The sequence below is a fragment of the Microcebus murinus genome, chromosome 7, assembly GCF_040939455.1.
Source record: "Microcebus murinus isolate Inina chromosome 7, M.murinus_Inina_mat1.0, whole genome shotgun sequence".
In the NCBI taxonomy this organism is placed as follows: Eukaryota; Metazoa; Chordata; class Mammalia; order Primates; family Cheirogaleidae; genus Microcebus; species Microcebus murinus.
The window spans coordinates 89,573,486-89,597,783 of NC_134110.1; the positions used below are offsets into that span (position 1 = coordinate 89,573,486).

The 24,298-nt window shown below is 33.2% G+C and overlaps 1 protein-coding gene across 1 annotated transcript in view; it reads left to right on the forward strand.

Annotated features, from left to right (window-relative positions):
* The window catches only part of ARFGEF1 (ARF guanine nucleotide exchange factor 1), a 141,527-nt gene that overhangs the window by 59,963 nt on the left and 57,266 nt on the right, over positions 1-24,298 (forward strand). Inside the window, exons 7-14 of the mRNA XM_020288828.2 lie at positions 667-777; positions 10,801-10,976; positions 12,218-12,351; positions 16,409-16,643; positions 20,420-20,519; positions 20,619-20,758; positions 20,865-20,973; positions 22,461-22,662. Of these exons, the coding sequence (XP_020144417.1) occupies positions 667-777; positions 10,801-10,976; positions 12,218-12,351; positions 16,409-16,643; positions 20,420-20,519; positions 20,619-20,758; positions 20,865-20,973; positions 22,461-22,662 (1,207 nt within the window). The remainder of the gene's footprint in view (positions 1-666; positions 778-10,800; positions 10,977-12,217; positions 12,352-16,408; positions 16,644-20,419; positions 20,520-20,618; positions 20,759-20,864; positions 20,974-22,460; positions 22,663-24,298) is intronic.

Genomic DNA, 24,298 nt, shown 5'->3' on the forward strand with positions numbered 1-24,298 from the left:
GATGCCATTTGGTCTAGGACAGTGGCTCCTATGACAGTGTCTTAGATCCCAAGCATCCTAAAATGCTCGTTGAGCAGCCTTGAATATTTTTTAACTTCTTAAATTTAATTTTATATTGGAAATATAGATTCTATTGGGAAAGAAATAGCAAGCATAAGGCCCAGATGGCCCTATGTCTGCTTCTTTAAGGACCTCACTGTATTAGAGTACTATGTTAATCTTGCTATTATAGATGAGCCTAAGTAATCAAAATAAGCTTTAATAACATTTAATATATTAATATTATTTGATAAGGGTTAGTGTAGTAGTGTGTGTACTAAATGTAAGTAAGTGTGTGTAGGACATGTTAAAAATGTTTCATTCGAAATTTTTCTAAAAGTTTGGGTTCTTAAGGGACCAATCTAGAAAATTCAGTTAAGTCATTATTTGATAGCTTGTCAAATAAATCATTGTTGAAATTGACTTGAATTTGGAAAATATTTTAAGTTTTAAGTTTTGGTATAAATTTTGAAGATTTTGAAGATTTAACATGTATTTGCTTCTAATTTTATATATCTGATTTTTTTGTTTTATTCTTTGTTGCTTTGGAAAGTTTTTCATTATAAATATTTAGGAAAATTTTCAAATATTAAAATAATGTTCTCTTAAATTTTTCTTCTTTTAAAGCGTTATCTAAAAATGATATATTATATGATGGGGAAAACCATGATTGTGAGGAAAAGCCACAAGACATTGTACAGAGCATTGTAGAAGAAATGGTGAACATTGTTGTTGGAGGTAGTGTACTTCACTAAAAATTATTTTATTCTGTCTTATGTGATTTCATCTGACTGGAGACTTTAATAATGTGTAGAACAAAAAGGGCAAAAGTACAAGCTCTTTCTTAAATTAGTGATTGTGTGTTACATGTGTGTTGTGTGTAGAAAAATATCTAAATATCTTTGGTTATAGAAAAGTACTCTTTCTTTCCTCAAGCTTCAGTTACAATCTTTTATAAAAACCCATTCTTCCTCACTTCACTAAAAAAAGGTTGATTCCTTTTATTTTTTGTTTTTGGTAGGAGAGTGGCAGGGGTTTCCATCATCCTAAATGTGGTAAACTTTTTTAAAAAATGTTTAAATTGTTTTGGTTTTGAGTATTTCGTATATTTGTGGGAAAAAAGCATTTCTTATAACTTTATCATCACAGACCAAATTATAGTTGATACAGGGTTCTTGTCTACTAGATTATATTATAAAATTGGTTTAAAGTTTATTAGGGGCCAGGTATAGTGGTTCACCTCTGTAATCCACACTTTGTGAGGCCAAGGTGAGAGGAGTTTGAAACCATCTGCACAGCATAGTAAGACCTTGTGTCTACAAAAAATTAAAAAATTAGCTGGGAGCAGTCCCAGTTACTCGGAAGACTGAGTCAGGAGGATCAGTTGAGCCCAGGAGTTTGAGGTTATAGTGAGTTATGATCATGCCACTGCACTCCAGCCTGGGTGACATAGTGAAACTCTGTCTCCAAAAATGAATGAATGATTATTAGAAATTTTACATTTTTTTGTAGAGATTATTATGGATAAGATTAGATTTGAGGCCAATCCACTGAAGCTTACTTATTTAATTCATGATATCTTCCACAGGGCTAAGCATAGTACCTTGCTACATGTACTTCTGGAAATTTGATTAAATGTACAGTGTGGATCTTGAATAAGAATAGTACTGTTTCAGGTATACATAAATCACATCATTTCTGAGAATATATTTCTTCCCTTAGAACAACTCTAGAAGCAGGCATTCATCTGATTGCCTTCTCATTTTTCCATTTTTTCATTCATCTTTTCATTCAACAAATACTATGGAATGTGTACAGTTGCATAGCTCTGTAGGGGGATACAAAAATTAATTTAAAAAAAAGGCAGAGCATGCTCTAGAGAAGAGAGGTTATGGAATGTATGTATGTAATAGATTAATGCAATATTGAAAGTGATAAGTTTCATAGAAATAAACACTTAAAATTCTACTAAAATTCAGGAAAAAAGAATGAATATTTCTAGCTAAAATTATCTAGTAGGGCTTCATATAGGAGATGACATTTGAATTTAAACTGTATGAATTCATGCAGATATAGGGGACTGTTATTTCAGGTATTGGAAACTCTGTTAGCTAAAGTCCAGAGAAGAGAATGATTGGAGAGATTTGGGAATTGTCATGTGATTTGGCTGAAGTATAGGGTTTGTGATGTCATACAGTAGAAAATAAGGTTAAAGAGGTAGTTTGGAGCCCACTAGTGGAGCATTATACATTCCAGGTTTAGGTTTTTGGGCTTCCGTTCTAGGGTAAAATGGATTACTATTGAAGATTTTAGCATTGAGAGATGAAATGGTCAGAACTATGTACCAAAATTCCACATTCCCAGAAGAAAAGCTGATGTTCAGCCCAAACCACACCATTTGTACACTTTAGGCACAGTATGCCACTTTTATTAGTTCTGGGAATAGTGGGAACCTTCCCAAAATAAAAGTTTCCAGGTGCCACCCAAGGGCCAGTTGTGGAAGTAGCCCTTTCTAAAGATAGGCAGTCCTAGGCCTGCTATGTCAACTCTTTTCTGCACAGGAGGCACTATTGGTAGAATTGAATCGTGTTGGAGAAGTTACTTGGGGAAAAAGACACTAATATTTACTTTTGACATACTGAATTTGACCTTCAGGTTGGCCACCCATGTGGAAATGTTTATGAAATGTGTAAAGGAAAATAGAACTCTGGCTTAGAGATATCAAGGCAGGTGCTATAGATAGGCATTATTCTGTTACAATTAATAGTGAAGCCATAAGATTATCAAGTGGGAAAATGTAGAAACTAGAAAAGAAACCATGATCTTAAGGAGTATGAATTTAAAATAAAAAAAACATATCAGAGAAGAAAGAAAGCATAACATGCCTGTGCATTCTTTAACAATCTAATAATACAGTTAAGGGGTTGGCAAATAGTGGCCCATGGGCCAGATTTGGTCTGTTGCCTTATTTTTGTAAGTAAAATATTGTAACACAGCCATGCTCATTTGTTTTCATATATTGCCTATAGTGGCTGCTGTTGCACTGCAGTAAAAATCATATGACGTGTAAAGCCTAAAATGTTTATAGTCTGGTCCTTTACCAAAAAACGTTTGCTAGCACCTAATGTGGATGAACACAAAATATGAAGTGAAAGTTTTTTCATTTTTCTGCAGAAAAATTTCAAACCTAGAGAAAAGTTCAAAGAACAGTACAGTCAACACCAGTACACCCTTTATCTGTATTCACTAACTGTTAATGATTTTGCTACATTCGCTGTGTCTTTAAATACACACACTATACACACACATCTTTGCTAAACCATTTGAAAATTTGTTGTATACATCATGAAATTTCACTCCTAAATACCTTAGCATATATCTTCTGCAATTCACAAGCCCACAATTCCATCTTCACACCTAAGAAAATTAACATTATTTCAAGCGTATCTAATATACATATATTTAAAAATGTTTCCAGTTTTCCAAAATGTGTTTCTTATATCCCTTCTTTCCTTTTCTTTTTTAAGTCTGTGATCCATTCATTCAGTGGTTTTAGCACCCATTAATGATCCTTGCCTTACTCAGATGTTACATTGAGTTACAATATAGTGATTTTCTAATTCTAACGTTAATTGACACTTTTCTGTAGAAAAGAGCTCTCCTACTCCCTTTAAAAAAATAACACCAGGGGCTCATGAATTTCTTTATTACTGGATATGTTACAATTCTTTACCATCATTATTTTTATTCCCCATCTGCCAATAGGAATCCCCTCAAATGAACACCTATGTGCTTTTTTTTTCTTTTGAAAGGCTAGTCAAGTAAAGCAGTGGGAGTGGAGAAGGAACAAAGGAATCTGTAACTGGTTGTGATCAATTAGTTGTAAACACCGATGCTTTTGGACCAGCCACCTGAGTTTTTTTGATGTGATTCTATTTCTTGATTCGTGGAACAGCAGGATGTCCCAGATTCACCTTCAACTTTCTCTTGCCCAGCCCTGGAATCAGCTAGTTATCCAAGGAGTCCTTGTTCTTTTTTAATGGACATTTGTTTTGAGAGACCAAGATCTGGGTACTAGGAGTGCTCGTTGCTACTGAGGTATCATTACTCGTAGGCCTTTTCAGTGGACAGAGATAAGGAAACATACACTAATCAAAAGTCTGTATGGATAGTTCCAATTCACATCCAACACCACAAGGTTTTACTTCATTTTCCTGCATTTCCTATTTGTATCTCCCTTTTCCCACTTTGAAAACCCAGATTCCCAACAATATGCCAGTAACAACAACAAACCTGTAGGTTAAAGTTCAGATTTCTCTGTAATTATATGTGTCCTTAGGGTATGTCCTACTAAAGATGAAGAGTGAGAGTACTGTTTTTAAAAAGTTACTTATGTTAACTGTTGATTTAATTTTAAAATTTGAAGAAAATTTACATGATTCAAAGTCAAAATTATATAACTGTTTAATCAGAGAACTCTTCTATCAACTCCTTCCCTTTCTGACCCACTTTCTATAGCTCATCACTTTCACTGGCTTTTAGTTTATCTCTTGGAGGAGTACATAAAAGAAGCAAGCAAATACATATATTTTTATTTCTTTTTTTTTCTCATACTTTTGGTAGGATACTGTGTGTGTGTGTGTTGCTTTTTTCACCTAATGTCTATTTCAGTTGATAGAGATTTTCTTCTCTTTTTTCTCATGACTCTCTGTATAATACTCCATTATACAGATATATCATAGTTTATTCAACCAGTCCCCTAATTGCACTTTGGTTGTTTCCAGTGTTTTGCTGTTATAAATTCACTGCAGTGAATAACCTTGTGCATTTGTATTGTTGCATGTTTGTTGAGGTTTATTTTAGGACGAATCTCTAGAAGTGAGATTACTGGGTTAAGTGGTAAATGAATATGAAGATCTATTAGCTATTGCTGAATTCCTCTTCATAGGTGTTGTACCCTTTTGCACTCTTATGAGTAATGTATGAGACTACCCTTTTCTCCACAGCTGCCAATAGAGTGTAAGTCTTAGAATTTTTACTGATAGGTGAGAAAATTTTGCTTTTAATTTGTTTGCTTTTAATTTGTATGTTTTGGAGACAGGGTCAAGCCATGTGCCCAGGCTGGTCTTGAACTCCTGGCCTTAAGTGATTCTCCCGCCTCAGCCTCCTAAGTAGCTGGAATTATAGGCATGCACACAATGCCTGGCTGAGAATGCTTTGTATAAGAATTCTGTGATATATTTTACAAGTATTTTCTCTGTTTGCCCAAGTCTTTTGATCTTGCTATGGTTTTTGCTCTATAAAAATATTTTTAGTAACATTTTTCTGTGCATGCCTGCATACATATATTTAAATATAAATGGAACGTACTGTACTTACTGTTTTATAATCTGTCTTCCATAACTATCCTTTCATGTCACTTTGTATTTTATTATATTGCTGGCCCATAAGTTATTTAGATAATGATAGTGGCATTTAGATTATTTCTAGATTTCTGTCTTCTGTAAACAATGCTGTGATACACATTCTTATTATAGACATCTTTTTGCACTTCAGGATAAATTTATAAAGAAGAAATAGCTTGATCAAGGAATATGGACATTTAAACTTTATATGCAGTGTTATAATGTCGCTTTAATGATGGAATTTATCTTAATTTGCATTTCTTTAGTTATTTGCAGTATCAAAACATAGGAAATAGTCATTTTTGTAGGTCAAGCATTGGCAATTTTATATATTCCAACTGAATATATTTGAGCTGTTTATCCTTTTCTGAATTACCTATTAATCCCTTTTGCCTGTTTGTCCTTTTCTTTCTTGGTTTGTTTGTTTTTTGTTCTTATTTTCCACAATTCTTCATATTAACAAATTATCCCTTGTTCAAATTGTATTGTACATTTTTTTTTCTGGTCAGTCTTTGTTTTTGTTTTGCTTTTTTACCTTTGCTTATATTGTTATTTTTCTGAGCAGATATTTGACCACACAAAAAATTTCATGAATATTATCTTTTCCTTTGTGATTTTTGTTTTTATCTTACTTAGAATGGATTTTACCCCATCCCAAGATTATAAAAATATGCCGTGTGTTTTTCTAATACTGTCGTTTTCAACTTTTGAGTTTAACTCTTTATCTTGAGTTTATTTTTCTATATGGTATAAAATTAGATAGCTAATTATAACTTATAGAATAATCCTTTCCTAATTAACTGAGATACCAATTTAATCCTAAATGATTCTGGTTTTTTATTTTTCTGTACATTTACATTGAACTATTTGTTCCTATTCAATGTTGAATTATTTAAATTATTTTGGTTTCATAGTACGTTTTGATCTTTATAGTCAAAGTTCCCCTCGTCAATTTTTAAATACCTATTAAATGTATTTTTTTAGGTAAACTTTAGAACCTGTTTATTAAGTTAAAAAATAAAGCTTATTTAGTAATTGGAATTATATTGTGCTTATAAATTAATTTTGGGAGGTATATCTTCTTTGCAGTGAGTCTTCTTATCTAGAAACATAAAAAGTTTATGTAGTCAAATCTTTTATGTTATTCACTAAAACTTTGTTTTCTTCCTTTAGTTCTTGCACATTTCCTGCTAAATTATTTCTGTCTTTTTGGTTCAGTTTTGATAATATTTTATTTAGGTTTTTTTTTTTCCCATTCTCTATTTAATTGGAATATAGAAATTTTTGTTTTTCCATATTTATCTCCTATTTAGTCACCTTCTGAACTCTCATTATTTCTAATAGTTTTAAATTTGGTTATGTTGGATTTTCTAGGTGAATAATGATATTTTTGTCTTTGTCTCTTCCTTTACAGTATTTATACCTCACTTTTGTTTCTTTTTACATTGTCTAGAACCTCCAGAAAATGTTGAATAATATTTTTAATGGCAAGGGCCTCATTTTTTTTAGCATTATTGCTGTATTTCACCATTAAGTTTAATGATTGCTATTGTTTTTGGAGGATACTCTTTATTAAATAGGTTTTCTTATATTTCTAGTTTATTAAAAGATATTTTTGTCTTTTGTATATATATGATTGTATGTGTATGGGTGTGATTTTACTTTTGCTTTTTAAATCAGGAGTCGCTTTTGGATTTTTTATAGCATTATTCTAGAAATATTTTCTATTATTTTTTTGTTAATTCTCCTCCATTCTTCCCATTCTTCCTTTCCACATCTCACACTATACGGATCATGTCCCTCATTGCTCTTACAGTCTTTTCTAATTTCCATCATTTTGTCCTAGGGTTCCATGTTCAGAGAGAATGTTACAAGGGGTTTTCAATTTGTGAATACTTTTTAGTAATGTCCATTCTGTTGCTTTTCCCAATGTGGTTTTTATTTCAGTAATTATATTTTTATTTGTAAGACCCCGTTTTTTTCTGAGCTTCTTTTTCATAGCACTTTGATCTTATGTATTGATGCAACATTCCTGCACACATCACTGACAGTACTAATTAGAACTGTTCCAGCTATAAAATATAATTCACCATTTGCTTAGATTGTTGTGCTTTGTCTTCATTTTTGAGCTGTAGACTTTACATTTCTGTCTATTTGTAGAAAGATAGACTAGATTCGATCAATCTATAAAGAGCTCTCTCCATAATTATGTGTATTTCTTTTCCATTTCTCATGAGCCCTTTCTCTCCAGAGTTCATGAGGTGACTGCAATCCAAAGGCAGACCTCTTTTCTGAGCAGAGAGCTGACTAAGAAGCAGATGCCTCCCTTGAGCAAGGTGTGGCTCTAGTGGTCCTTGGGCTGTGTAGGCCCATCTCACTCACCGTGTTGTCAACACAAACCAAAGCCAAGTGAAGTTTAGGATAAATGATATGAATGTTTTATATATTCTACACTGAAGGAAATCTTCAAACTTGTTGGTTTGTTCTCACTCTCCTAACCTTTGCTAGGGAATCTTAGGCTGCCTTCATTTAATGCTTTAGTTAGCAGTGGTTAAGTAGAAACAGAGAAGGAGCCTAGAACTTTAGGAGATTTCACTACTGTGTTAAGTTGGTTTTTCTTTGGTATTTTTTGCAGCACTTCCAGTTAGTTGGTATTCTGCTCTCTCCCCTCCTACACTACTTCTTAGGTTAGGAGACCTAGTAAGCAAATACTCTCCTTTAATTAAAAGGCAGTGCTCAAATACAGTCTAAATGATCATGGCTGCGGGCAGCTCTATTAATAGATGTTAGCATGGTCCCCCAAGCTCTTTAATTTGCATCTTTTCTCATACCTCATAGCACCTGCCATTATGGGCTTTGGGGTCTTTTAGAATCCACATGGTAAAACTGAACCATGTCTTAGGTAGGCCTGTTCTTTGCATGTGTTCAGTCATAGACAGTGAACTAAATGGCTTTTCCCTTGATCTTAACCTGTTGTATTTTCTAGGAATTCCTCAAAGTTTATGGTTTAGTATTATCCTCTTTAGTTTTCAGTGCTATTAAAGACTATGTCTCTTATTTATATTTTTTTCTTGTAATCTCAGTAGGATTTGTCAAAGGGAGTAGGTAAATTAGTGGGCTCAATTCACCACCTTGAAAATAGAAGTCTGCATCTATGTTTAGAGGATAATTAAAGGAGAAAACAAAAGAATCATAATATCTAACTGTATTAAGTACTTCCTGTGTATCCCAAATGATTTTATAGGCTTTACTTGTATGTATTCATTTAATCTTTCCCAAAATAATGGGATGTATAGGTACTGTTGCTTTCCCCTTTTTACAAATGAGAAAACTGAGGTACTGAGAGATTGAGATAACTGTCTAGGAAGTGATAAAGTAAAGATTGCTGCCTAAGGTGGTCTGGCTTCAATGCCTGGAAATAAAATCATAAAATGTTTTTGTTTCTTTGAGAAATTTCCTAAGAAGGGAGTGAGGAAAGTAATATCAAATGATACTGAGCATTTCTTTGAGAAATTTGATGTAAAGAGGGAGGAAAATGGACAATAGCTAAGGTGTGGTGAGAGTTAAAGGAATTTTTTCTTTTTCAGAATGAAAAGATAAACATATTCAAATAAACATCCAATAAACATATCTGAATATGTTTATTGGATAATAGGGAAGATGCAGTCGTGTGCATAAAATTGAAAATATAATGTTAAAAGAAAATACTCAGTGGAGGAAGATACTGTTAAAGGCAAGAAGAGTTGGATTTGAGGGCAAATAAATGGTTTAATTTAGAAATGCAAAGGAATATTTTTCCCATTAAATAAAAAAGAAAAAAGATTATTGGAAATGTAGAGGAACTTTGTGGTAGTGCAGGGGAATGTGAGGGAGCCTATGTTAAATTACTTAATTCTTAGTTAGGTAGAGGGTGGAACTCATTTGTTAAGGAGAGGTGGGGAGAAAGTCATAGGAAGAGATATAATTGGGTGTGAAGAGAAAAAGTTTTGGAATAAGTACCTTGAGAAATGAGATAGGAACTCAAGTTTCTTATAATCATTGTCAACATTTGTGACAAAGAACTCCTTTCAGAGTTCTTTGCATATATAAGCATTCTTTATATAGGTAATATATACATATTATAATAAAAGCTATAATAGTATTTAGCATATCAAACATTAGCATATTAAAGTTCCAAAAGTTCTCTGAGAAATTGATTTGTATAACTCAGAGTTTTCCAAATGTATTTTATTACTGAATATCTTTTTTATGTTATATTTAAGTGTAAAACATAATTTAGCCAGTTTAATCTATTGCAGGGTGTTTTAATTTAGAGAGCAGAAGGCAGCTTCGGGGAACCAGAAGCTGCTACTCCTTTCACATTACTTGAATCAATCAAACATTGGGGACATGTTATCAATTAGTAACAAAATTAGTAATAGCTAACCCCTTATTAAGCCCAAGTTATGTTCTTTATGTATTGTGTGTGTGTTTTGGTGATTCTTCTTAGACCTTATTGTCTCTGTTGCTGATGAAGAAACTGAGGAAAGGAAAGATTAAATAATGTATTCCGTTAAATGGTGAGACATGACTGAAACATAGGTCTTATGTATTCTAGAATACGTGTTCCTTACAGTGTAGTATGTTTCCCTTATACTAGTCTCTTTCAGTTGGTAGCATGAAAAGAATAGTTTCATTACGCCTAGAGTAATTTTGGAACTTGGTATTATTTTTGTTATCGATGTTTGTTCTACCAGAAGTCATTTGTTTCTGTTTATGTTAATTACAAGTATGATTATTCAGAATGCCATAATGAAAAATATTCAGTGGTGTAGGCCATCATTTTTCTAGCTATGTTCCAAAGAAGATATGTTATTAGCGATATTAATAGATAATTCTTTAAAAAAGAGAGGGTGCTTATGGTAAAATAATTTTGGAAATACTATTTATGTATATCCTCTTTGGAGAACTTAGCACATATTAGTAACTTAAAGACTATAGTAAAGAAACCTATTTTCTAAACCTATTTGACAATGGATATTTTTTCATGGAACTCTTAAGATTTTAAGACATTAGCATTCATCAGAACGCAGTTTAGTAAACTCTAATATAGACTAAAAAGTAAGCTTCTGTTTTGGCACATCCTGGTTTAGCCTTTTATCCGCTAAGTGTTTTTCATTGCCAGATCAACTTAAGGATTGTATTTGAAATGTGCCAAATGCACACTAGTAAATATGCTAACCTTTAAATGGTGCCAACACATACTTTACTTCACATTGATTTTCTACCACTATTTCATTTTAGATACTCTATGCTTTTTAGATACACTTCAGTTAAGTCAGATATATTTGCATGTTTTTTATTCTTATTATTTTAGATATGGGAGAAGGGACTACTATAAATGCAAGTGCAGACAGCAACATTGGAGCTATAGAGGATGGTAGTGACAGCGAAAATATTCAAGCAAATGGAATTCCAGGAACACCAATTTCTGTTGCATATACACCATCCTTACCTGACGACAGATTATCAGTCTCTTCCAATGATACTCAGGTATAAATGGGTGAGGGTTCTGTTAATGTTACAAATTTATAGGCTACCAGCACCTTGTCATGAATATTTCCAGTTGATGATACTGACTCATTTTAGTTTGGGGAAATAAGAAACTTGGTTTTTTTTTCCTTGTTGATATAAATTACAGCAGTTTATTCCCTTTATATTTTGATAGCTACCTTTTCAACTCTAAGTTATGATTCATTTGTGTTCGTATCTTCCCCACATCCCCCCATTAAAATTACCTTAAAAAAGAACAATCACATATTCAAAGGATGATTCTAGTATAGGTTGAGAATGCCTAATCTAAAATCTAAAATGTTCCAAATCCAAAAAGTTTTGAGTGCCAACAGGACACCCAAAGGTCATGCTCAAAGGAAATGCTCATTGGAACATTTCAGATTTTGGATTTTTGGATTAGGAATGCTCAATCAGTGAAATGTAAATAATCCAATACCCTAAAAAATCTGAAATCTAAAACAGTTCTAATCCTAAGCATTTTGGTTAAGAGATACTCAACCTGTAGCATAGGGTGAGAAAACTTTTAGAAATCTAGGGAACTTCATCTTAACCTTTGTTCGGGGTGACAAAGAAATCAATACTGTAGCAGTGATAGGTTCTCTTCATACTTCCTACCATGCATTTTGTGTGTTTTTATCCTTGTCCTTTTAGATAAGGGAGCCCTACCCTAAGTCAGTGCCCCATGTTCAGGAATAGGTTTTCCCGGCTTTGTTAACCTTCACCAGTTAACAACGTTAACTTTGCACTCGCTTGCTTTTTTCTCATTATCCACTCGACATTATCCACACTCGACATCCCAGTGCAAAGGGTTAAACATTGCCCTGCCTGTGTCTTCCCAGAGTAAATATAAAATAGGACAAAAGCATAAAACACCCAAAGACAAGTAGTAGAAAGCATAATTTAGGCCTTTGGAGATAGGTATCTTGTCAGAGATGTGTTAACTTTTTATCAATAATAGTATGAGCTGAGTAATTTTAAGAGTTTATTTGGTGATAAATCAGAATTGTTTTACAAATGAATTTTTTAAAGTATTTATTGTTGAGTTTGGTCATGGCATGTTAAGAGTACAGAAAAACAATGTGGCAAATTCCTCAGCTGCTTTCCCTTCCAATAGTTGTGGGAAACCCCACCTGTTAGTGAATTGAATAAAATATACTAAATGGCTAAAATGATTTACACTGGCAAATGTCTTTATTTTTGTGGTATCTTAACTTGTTTAGGAATCTGGAAATTCTTCAGGACCTTCACCTGGTGCTAAGTTTTCCCATATTTTACAAAAGGATGCCTTTCTAGTATTCAGGTCATTGTGTAAACTATCAATGAAACCACTGTCAGATGGACCGCCAGACCCAAAGTAAGTTATTAGTTGTTTTGATTGACAAATAGAGGGTTTTAGGCTTGAAACTTACTTATTGTTAATGTGATGTTTGGATTTTCTTTTGTTCTTCTTGTCTGTATAACCTTAAACATTTTATTTTGTTGGGAGGGAGGTGTATTTTACTTAAAAAAAAACAGTATTGAAAAACAGTAAGTTTCAAAACTGGTAGAGTGGTTGGTTACCTTATACTGTTTCCTAAAGGGTATGAAAGCATTATAGAATAGTGCCTGGTACATAGTTGGTGCTCAATAAGTATTATTGAATGAATGAATTCTTATTTCTGTACTGTAAGTAACTTTGGAGTTAACGTAACTCTGTTTCCCAGCCTCGTGCTAGGCTTCTGGAAACTGCCAGTCCAAAGGTACTAAAACCTAAAAGAAACACATTTTAAAAGTTATAATGAATGATAATACATATTCATTAAGATCTGATAAAATGCCTGAGGATGATATCTTTCTCTGTAGGGATCAAGAAGTACTTTGAGATAGGAGTCACTTATCTAATTTCCATCAAATATATTAGTTTAAATCCCAGGGAGGTCCAATTTTTCTGAGTCATAAATGGTCAAATCTTTCATTTCATGTGATTCAAATGTAATTAATTACTGCTTGGATTGAGTTGGAGAATTTATAAGAGTGGTCTGCCTCTCTCATGTTGTAGCTTGATGCACTGCCACATGGTAATTTTAGGAAAACTTTCTGGAGAAAGAAATTTTGGAGAAGACTTGAGTGACTTTAAGAAAGGGATATTGACATAGGAGGAAATGTAAGCAACACTAATTAAAAAAAAACTCTATGGAGCGTTTCAGTGTTTCAATTAAGAAGACTAGAAATAGTTGCTATAAAACAGTATAAGTTCCTAGAAACTACATTTGTTATATTTTCTATAGTTTTGTTTTATTTTGTCACGTTGAACTGGTTTAGGGAGAAACATGTTTAGGCACAGAAGCCTAAAATCATAAAATCTTTGTAGCCCAAATCCTAAACATCAGAAATACAATTTAGTGGTTCTTCTGTGTTTTGGAAATATAAACTCTGCAGAAAAAGGATTAAAGTTATATATAAGCTTGATTATGCCCTATATACTGTGTAAGAGTATATTTTTAGGTTGGGCATGATGGCTCATAGTTGTAATCCCAGTGCTTTAGGAAGCTGAGACAGGAGGATCACTTGAGGCCAGGAGTTCAAGACCAACCTGGGCAACCTAGTAAGACCCCATCTCTACAAAAAAAAAATTTTTTTTTAAATTAGCTGGGCCTCGTGGCACACATCTGTCCTCCTAGTTACTGGGGAGGCTGAAGCAGGAGGCTTACTTGAGCCCAGGTGTTAGAGGGTGCTATCAGTGATCATACCTCTGCACTCCAGCCTGGATGACAGAGCAAGACCCTGTCTCAAAAAAAAAAAGGAATATATTCTTAAAAATTTCTCATTATGAGGGGAAAATAACTTTCTAATTCAAAAATTGACAATTTTGATACCTCATTCTGAATTGATGGAGACCTAGTTTAAGAAATAAGTAATTTAAGATTTGGTGTTATTACTGAAGGCCTTTTTTTTTCTCTCAGATGTTTTAAAAATGTTACTGACCTTAAAAGCCTCAGATGTTTTCCCAAATCAAATGTAAAAAATATGATTTGGAAAAAAGCTAAAAACAGAAAAGGAGGGAATTCTTTAAAATGGAATGAAAAGGACACAAAACAAAATATATGAATTTCGAGGAGTACTATTGGGGTAGCATGTGTTCATTGAGCCCTGAAGAAAGAGTGATCTAGTTTTAAAAAGTTGCAGTCTTTCATATTACAAAGGATTCTTTCCTTTCTTTCTTTCTTTTTTGGAGACAGGATCTCACTATGTTACCTGGGCTATAGTGCGGTGGCATCATCATAGCTCTCTGCAACCTCAAACTCAGGAGCTCAAGTGACCTCTTGCCCACCCTTCCAAGTAGATGGGACTACAGGCTTGTGCCACCATGCCCAGCTAATTTTTTAGTTTTTTTGTTTGTTTTGTAGAGACAGGGTCTTGCTATGTTGTTCAGGCTGGTCTCCAACTTCTAGCCTCAAGTAATCTTCCTGCCTTGGCCTCCCAAAGTGCTAGGATTACAGGTGTAAGCCACTGTGCCCAGCCCTGCAAAAGATTATTAAAAGAAATATGTAAATTTATAATCTTCCTACTTAGTGGGATTAAACCAAATATTAGGAAATTATATTTGAAGACCTTCTTGACTTGACCATCAGGGTTATTAAACAATTGGAATTGAATACTGAAAGAGATCAAAGTTTTCACCTTTGCAAACTGTTATTTTTCCAAAAGAGAATTATGGTTTTCTGTCTTGAATGATTTTTTGCCAAAAAACCAATGAGCTTTTGTAATTACATAATTCTTTTTTGTCTTTGTTTCTCTTTTTATTTTCTGGCCTTGCTAAAATGAAGATTCAGAAAATATTCTTTAAGTCTGAACCATAATTTGAGAAACAACCCCATGAAAAACTACAGACCTGAAATTTCCAGTCTCTTTTACCTATCAAAAGTATAATTGTGTCATGATAGTCAATTTTATTTGATCATTTCTTCATTCATTAATGCCTTGTACATAGTAGATACATAGTATCTACATAGTTCTATGTATAGATGAACATAATCCATTAATTTTTGAGCACATACTATGCATTTTGTTAAATGGGGATACAAAGATAAAATATAATAAAAATGCATTTTAGAGAATGGTGAGGATTTGATCAAACAGGATTTGATTATTGTAGGAATTGAGCAAAAAAGGCTATAAATGTGAGCTAGGCTAGGAAGAAGTAGCAGTTTGTAAGCCTTGGAAAGCTAGAACAAGAGGGGAGATAGTTGGCTCACTCCATATTTTCCTGTAGCTATCCCAAGTCTTACTTTTTTCTAACTTGATTTATCTAAGTATTTTTTTGGTAATTATATATTTGCTGTACATATTTTTAGATTCAGAGGAATAGGCATCTTGGAAACATGACTATAAGCTATAATATTACTGACTCCCATTTTATTTCAAAAAAGTAGTATTTTTTTGTGAAACCCATTTACTTGGAATTAAATATTCCTTGTCAGATTTCCATAGCTCTTTGAATTACTTGATACTTACTATAACCATAAAAATTTAAGGTGGAAATCAAGAGCAATTAAGTTAACTATAGTGTGTAAATGTGACTGAATACAGCATTTGGGATAAATTTTTTTAATAAATGAACCCACTGCTAGAGTATTTAAGTGTGTTCTGCATTTGAAATGTTGCATGGGATCAAGGTCCTTGGTCTGTTGGGCTTAAGAGACCATTGTCAATGGGAGAAAAATTATATTTGCAAAAGCAAATCATTAAAATGCTAAATAGTGATCAGAACCATGGCAGAATGTACTGGTCAGAAATATAATTAAAATTTTTATGCCAAAAATGTTTTTCAGATTTTTATTATAAAAATGTTGAGATAATTTTTAAATGTTCTAAAAGCCTATATGCTTATTTCAAAAATGAAAAAAATCTTTAAATGATTACTGGCAAAGTAAGTTTGAGGTAGTGCAATAACTTATTATTGCAACCCCAATTTTTTATTGGTGTCTAGGATTTTTGAGTAACGTAACTAGGAAAAAATACATTGGGGCTGTTATATGCTAAGTATGGAACTTAATCTGAGAAGTTCATGATAATTTCTAAGGAGAAGTATGGTTGTGAAAGAAAGGAACAAGGCATAAATCTTCAAATCATTTTTTCTTTTCCAGTGCAACAGTAGATTGGTATTAAATATTTGTGAATGATTTTTTTTCCATTTAAAAAAATTGTGAAATTGCATAGTGCAAGGGAACATCAGGGGAAGTACATATCCATTGTTAGTGGCTAAGTTGTCCATGTATTGTACTTTCTTTTTTATGTTGTAGAGTTTTCTATTTCTCCCTATTTAAAAAGTCTGTGAAATTATGTGGTATCAGGAAATATCTTTGGAACAACTTGTTACTGCCATAATGCTAAACCTGTCCATGTACTGTGCCTTCTTTTTATCATTTTAGGTCTCATGAGTTACGATCCAAGATTCTTTCGTTGCAGTTACTTTTGTCCATTCTGCAGAATGCAGGACCCGTTTTCAGGACAAATGAGATGTTTATTAATGCTATTAAGCAATATCTTTGTGTTGCACTCTCAAAAAATGGAGTCTCATCTGTTCCAGAGGTTTTTGAGCTTTCTCTTTCTATATTTCTTACTCTGTTGTCAAACTTCAAGACACATCTGAAGATGCAAATTGAGGTATGCTTTGCATTTAAGCATTAAAATGTAAGATTATGATTGGATTTTTTATTTGTTTCATGTTAAATCAGATTATTAACTACACTGGAAAGTTTTCTAGAATGTGAAATTATATTTGTATATTGTCATGTACTTTTTTTTTATTCACCCGTTCAGCAAACATGTGCCTACAAAGTACTAGGCACTGGGTAAGTGCTAAGAATGCAAAATAAAATAAGACCTAGCCCCTGCCCTCTAGGAACTTGTACTAGTTGACTGAATGGTTCTAGCTCTCTTAAATAATTAATAATTTGGTCCTCACAATTGTCTTGCCATTGTATATATGGTATAATGAATTTGGTTATCTTAAAAGAAAGCTCTAAATATTTACTGTATCTACACGGTTTTAAAGCATTTAAGTATTAGGTACTTTAAAAGAGATGATTGAGGGGTATTATATTTTGGTGATTATATTTTAGGATATTTGAAAAAATTAATTTTTGCTTTATACTTTTTTTCTAATGTATACTTCATATTCCTAAAGTTTTTTTCCCCAAGATCTTTGGAAATAGAGGAACAGTCATGTGGTTCTAAAATACTTTCAGAGATTTAGCAAAACTAAATTAGGGAATCTTCCAACCATGTCTGAATGTATTATGCAGGTAAACCAGTTTCTGATTTTTTGTTTTCATCTTCAGATAATTCAGTACTTAAAAATAGTACTTTATGTTTTGCTGGTTTAGTGGATGCTTTTTTTCAGTTTGTCTTTGTTAAAATATTGTTTTCGTTGTGACATGGAGTATTTTCAAAATATTCATTTTTTTTGGTCAGTTTTCACCTTCATATTATGTTTGATATGATATAAAGGTTATATTTTTATTTTTGTCAATTTTGTATTTAATCTGAACTCAAGACTAATAATTCATTAGCCCAGTAGAAAGGGCAAATTTTATTATTTTTGCAGAATTTTGAGATGGTTAACATAATCATCCTTTATTGCTAATGTTCGGTAATGTCTATCAGAATTTTCTTAGAACATTGTTATGACAATGAAACAGAATAAGAGAAAGTTTTAAAATTTGGGCTATATTTTCTGGACAGAAAAGGAATTTTGATGCCTATATGATGTCAAGTTTTAGGAGTTTAAGAGTTTAGTATATGTCTGTTAATATAAGACATTTAACTAGGAAGAATTGCTATTTTTAGATAGTTTTTTCCCATTATCTTCAGGAACTACAGATAAAAGAGACTTTAAAAAAAAAACTTTTGGAACTTTGGCTTTTGTTAAAAACCAGTATGTCTTTCATTTGATGATGAGACATTTAAGTTGGCATTAGAGATTTTTGGAAAACTGTACAGCCCGTTACAAGTTTTTGGACAGTGAGACTCCACTTCTATAAGGACTATTTAGTAGACTTTGTGAAATATAAATTATTATGGAACTAAATGACAGAAATCATTTAAGTTGAAATTACTATTTTTGTAGTAAAGTTGACTTATTCTAGAAAAATGAATTCAAAAGGAGATACTCAAAGAAATTTCCTGTCAGCTCATAGATGGTGGATTCTCATTGCAAAATTATTGTCATATTAGTCTAATTTTTAAAAGAGATCATTTAAAAGAGTTTATCTCACCCTCCATTGTCCCTCAATGGGAGATAATGAGATTAAAATAAGCATAGATATGCTTTCAAAAATATTAAACATATTCAAATTCTGGATGAGATATGTTCTATTTTGAGAAAGCCCAACCTATGAAAACATAAATTTGCAAATCAAAATTAAGATTGTTACAGGAAAATTCATTTTATGAGACTATTCACTTCAAAATTTCTGTAATGTGATTTTTCTATGGTCATTAAATTCTATATCATTTGCAGAAAATGCATTTTATATACACAGCTTTTCAAGAGAATGTCTATTATGTAAGACAGTGTGCTTAATAATAGAGCTGTTATTCCACATGTATACATTGTATGTACTCAATAAATCATTACAAGTTTGATTTTTTTTAGAGCTTCTGTTGATAGGCATAATATATTATTGGCGTTGCTTATTAGTACAATTTAATAAACCATAAAAAGTAGCTAAAGTTTTTTTCTCCTCTTTCTTCAAATCTGTGTTATTTATGTATTTCATAAATCAGAGAATCCCAAACTTTCTTAATTCATGCCATCATTAGTCTCTAATGTTTTCATGTTCTCTAATGTTTTCTGATGTTTTGGCACTTAGGCCAAAAGAAATACCCAGCAGTTCCATCTATTAAGCAGTGAGAGCCAAACAACTTAATATTTGTCTTAACAACCTACTGTCCATTTAAAAAAATAGTGCATCTAAATTGAAAGGAAAAAAATCATATTTTTGTTCCATTTTTAACCACAATTACTTACCACTGGGTTGTATGTGTGCCAATTAGACACTGTATACAACTTCTTAGACCTTGGAATCCAATTGGACACTGCCATCCTTATTCTTATTCTTCATTGATTTTCATGCAGTACTTGCTTTTTATCATAGCAGTTACCAAAATGCAGATTTGCAGAGATAATGATGTCATAGAAGGGAATGTAGTATGATCTAATCAAAAGACTTGAACAGTTTTTTAAGGTATCCAACAGATGTATTATCCAACAGATGTATTTTCCTGTGAATTTTGCTTCAGAAATTCTTATGGCACCTCTATGAGTTTGCTTAAGCATTCTAGGTGCTTTGGAGCATATTTGGGAACTGTGGCCATGTTGCCATAAATATTTATTAAATACCTACTATGTACCATGCAGTGTGAACATATTGCATAGCAAGAATGACCTGGTCCCTATCCTCTTCTAGCTTATAATCATAGGATATACTGATATTAAGCAAGTAAATAGAAATGTGTTGAGCTTTGTGAAAGAAAAGCATATTACAGGGGTTCCTAACCCAGTTTGGAAGCAGATTTGGTCATATTATAAATATGGTTATTTCTGGATTCATAATACATATGTTCCATGAATTTTAATATGTTGTTTTTGTTTTTCAGTCATCCCTTCTTAAATCATAGTCACGTTTACAAAATAAACTTGAATCTGAAAGCTTTAGCTGTTAAATTGAAATTTATTTCGTTGGGTTGATTAACTCCTTTGATATTATTTGCTTGATATTATTTGGTGTAAAGAAAAGTGAGAAATAGTTCATATATAGTTTTCAGACAGATTTTCACTTTTGTGAATAATTAGAAAAATATTATATCATTATAAGACTTAGGGAATATATACAATTGTTATTAATTAAAAAATAAAATTAATTGTCCTGTGTGAGGATGAGAACAAAAAGATTAAAAAAAAAAAAAAGACCTAGGTCCTTTTTATTGTGTTGATAGAATATAAGTTACATTTAAATCTAGGAACAGGCCTGCCCAGTACTAGAATATCTAAAAAACATGTAACTGATGAACAGAGCATAAATTATGCTCTTTGAGGGCATTAAAAATGAAACCTAAGTTGTATTGGTTTTGTAAATATGTTCAAGAAATTATTACCCAGAGGACTTCCAAATTTTTGCATTTTTCTCTTGTAGTAGCTATGTGATGGTAAATAAAACACAACAATGTAAAGTGAAGTGCTGGTACCAGAAGGGCAAGTTTAAGTCACTCACCAAAGTTATTTCAGTTCTGAGGTTTCAGAGATGAAACTCAGAGTTGGAACTCCACAGGAGCCTGGGTCCTAATCTCTGCTCCTCTACAGCTTGGGATATTTAAGAAATGATCACACATGTGAATTCTAAACAGTATTTTAAATAGAAGTTTTCCTCTAATCACAGGTGTTCTTTAAAGAAATTTTCTTATACATTTTGGAAACATCTACCAGCTCATTTGATCACAAATGGATGGTTATTCAGACACTGACGAGGATTTGTGCAGGTATTTGAAATTATTTATTATCTCTTAGATATTTAAAAGGCCCAATGTATGCATATACTCAATGCATTTTGTTAAAATTAATATGTTATATTGTTACAGATGCTCAAAGTGTAGTGGATATTTATGTAAACTATGACTGTGACTTAAATGCAGCCAACATATTTGAAAGACTAGTAAATGATCTATCAAAAATTGCTCAAGGAAGGGGCAGTCAAGAACTTGGTATGAGTAATGTTCAGGTAAGAACTTTGGAAACATTTTCAAATTTAAACTTTGCAAAGGAAGAGCCAGGTATTATCCTTAAAAGACTTTTTGTTTTTATTGTATTTTTGAATTATTTTGTAGGAATTGAGCCTGAGGAAAAAAGGTTTAGAATGCTTAGTGTCGATTTTGAAGTGTATGGTTGAATGGAGTAAGGATCAGTATGTGAATCCCAACTCTCAGACAACTCTTGGTAAGGTGACATTTTACATTGTAATTCTTCATCATTTTAACTAAATGATACTTTGGAGGAGAGTTGCAGATGCTGTTAAAACAGTTTCATGATTTATTTGATCATTTAATTGATAAGGAAGCATTCTCTATGGGTTAAATGGCTAGCTTTAAAATTGTGAATTTTTAACTTAGTTATCCAAACTGGTTTTTTTTTTCCAAATATTCCTAGAAATATTTTGAATATTATATAAAGTGAAGTATATTTATGTAACTTTGTTGTAATTATAGAGAAAATGTATTAAAGCCAGTATGTTTGGAGAAGGTTGAATTGTTCATCTGTGATGTTTACCCTCATTCAGAGAAAAATTTACAGCTGCAGGGCTGCACTAGTGTTATTGAAAACTATTCCTGGCTGGGTGTGGTGGCTCATGCCTGTAATCCCAGCACTCTGGGAGGCCAAGGCGGGCGGATTGCTGGAGGTCAGGAGTTCGAAATCAGCCTGAGCAAGAGTGAGACCCCAGCTCTACTATAAATAGAAAGAAATTAATTAGCCAACTAATACATATAGAAAAAATTAGCCGGGCATGGTGGCACATGCCTGTAGTCCCAGCTACTCGGGAGGCTGAGGCAGGAGGATTGCTTGAGCCCAGGAGATTGAGGTTGCTGTGAGCTAGGCTGATGCCAAGGCACTCACTCTAGCCTGGGCAACAAAGTGAGATTCTGTCTCAAAAAAAAAAAAGAAAAGAAAAAGAAAACTATTTCTCATGCAAATGAGCTGAGAGCAGAAATCCAGTGGATACTCAGCACTGAAAGTGCAAAAAGAACTCTCCTTAATGGTGTAGATAGCGGTCCCCAACCTTTTTGGCACCAGAGACCAGTTTCATGAAAGATAATTTTTCCATGGACCAGAGAGGGGAGGGTAGTTTGGGGATGATTCAGGTGCATTACATTTATTGTGTCATCAAACCTTTGTACTAATGATAATCTATTTGCAGCTGCTCTCCAGTGCTAGCATCACTGCCTCAGCTCCACCTCGGATCATTAGGCATTAGGTTCTCATGAGGAGCACACAACCTAGATCCTTCACATGTGCAGTTTATAGTAGGGTTCATGCTCCTATGAGAATCTAATGCCACCGCTGATCTGACAGGAGGAGGAGCCTATGTGGTGATGCAAGTGTTGAGGAGAAGCTGTAAATACAGATGAAGCTTCACTTGCTCACTCACCGCTCAGCTCCTGCTGTGTGGCGTAATTCCTAACAGACTACAGACCAGTACTGGTCGGATGCCTAGGGGTTGGGGACCATCCCTAGGTATAGATTGTACAAGTTACAGTGTGTTTTTTTAATCAAAGTATATTGTTTATTATGTCACCTAATACTTTATTTGTATTAAATAGGTATCTAAGCAATATTGAAATGCCTTGCTTCATTTGAGAGTTTGTTTTCCCTTTCACGTTGTTTTTCTTTGACAGATTAATGTACTATATCAGTTTTTCTTCTTTCAGGTCAGGAGAAACCTTCAGAGCAAGACATGAATGAAATCAAACACCCCGAGACAATAAACAGATACGGAAGTTTAAATTCTTTGGAGTCAACATCATCATCAGGAATAGGCAGCTACAGTACACAGATGTCTGGCACTGATAATCCAGAACAATTTGAGGTCCTAAAGCAACAAAAAGAAATAATAGAACAAGGGATAGATTTGTAAGTTTCACATTTTAAGGAGAAATGTTATTGAATATCCCTCTGCAAGTACTGTGCCGCCCCTGCATCTTCTGATTATTTTTTATTCTTTCATTACCACCATTCAGTGAGTAAAATGGGATAGTTCTCTTGGATCCAAAAATTATGTTGGCTCCTTATTCAGCTCCCCTTATTCATTGCAGCCTAGCTCAAATCCCAAATAGACTCTTATAATGCCCAACTATAGTTGTCATATAAATTAATTTGCTCCATGTATTAAGTGCTATTGATGAACATCGTCTGTGTAGTTTTGCATTGTTTAGCTCAGTTACGAAATCACCTATTACATTTCCCAATCATGTGACAAATCAAAAAATTTTAAGTATGAAGCTTTGAGCTAGCCATGCTCCTTTATAGGTTTTATATTTTCTTCAGTTGGGTTACAAAAACACTACTCTTGTTATTGATTTTATGTGTTACCAAGATAATCACCTCTCTTTCCCACCGGCTACTGTACCAGACCCTAATTTTGTGAACTCAACTTTTCTACTATGGTCTGTGATATCTGCCTGCTCCTGGACTATTTCCTGTGTGAATACTACCGTGCTGCCTTCCTTTCTCTTATTTCTCATCTCTTCTTTCAAAGAGATGCCATAAGGAAAAATGATATTACTTGTTTTTCTCCATGAATCTAGCTATTGCAAGCTATGAAAAAATTCCCTTGTATGTTTACTTGCTTTGCTGCTTTCTGCTGTAAAGCATTTCTTCCTGATAAACGTAAGCAGTACGTTTTGGTGGATGTTCTTTTTTTCAGTGTTCATATGAAAAAAATTTGACAAAAATGTACACGTATTCTGTTAGAAAATTATAAAATCTTACAAAATTGCCTCAGGAAATAGCTATCAATACTTTATTCATTCTAATTGTTCAGTCAATATTTATTGAAGTTCCCTCTGTTCCAGATGTTATGCAAAGTCCTGAGGAAACTAAATGAACAGTCCTTCCTTCTGAGGGGCTCACTGTCTAGTATGCATAAACAAATATGCATATTGAAATTCTGCTGGTCACTCAGCAAACATATATTTGATACTTGGGACTATCTGCCAAGCACCATGAAGGCACTGGGCCCTGTATTCAAGATTACAGTCTAAATATGGGCAAAATATTTTTTTTAAATAGTACTGTATAAGGTCTACAAAAGAGTATTGTACAAAGTGCTACTAAGGTATTGGAAGTACTTGAGGAGTGAGAGAAGGAATAGCCACAGGGCTTCAGAGTGGAGATTTCCCTAGCTTCCAGTCCTTCTCTCAGCTACTGGACTTGATTTCTACCTTGCCATTAATGAAAATGCTTTCATGTAGCTGTGTTCCCAATATACTCATCCACAACTGTTCTTTCATGACACCACTCTATCCTGTTTCCTTCCTACCTTTCTGACCATGTGGTCTCAGTCTCGTTATGGGCTCTTTTTCTCCAGCATACACGATGGCATTGCTAGGGTTCTGTCCCTCAGCCTTTTTCTTTTTTTACCTTGTATCTTCTTCTAATGGATCATGTTCTTTTTTATGACTTCAGTTATTATCTATGTGCTAATATTTCACAACTGCCAAGTATAATTTTTATCATAAATACCTCTACTTAGGTCCATATTCATATC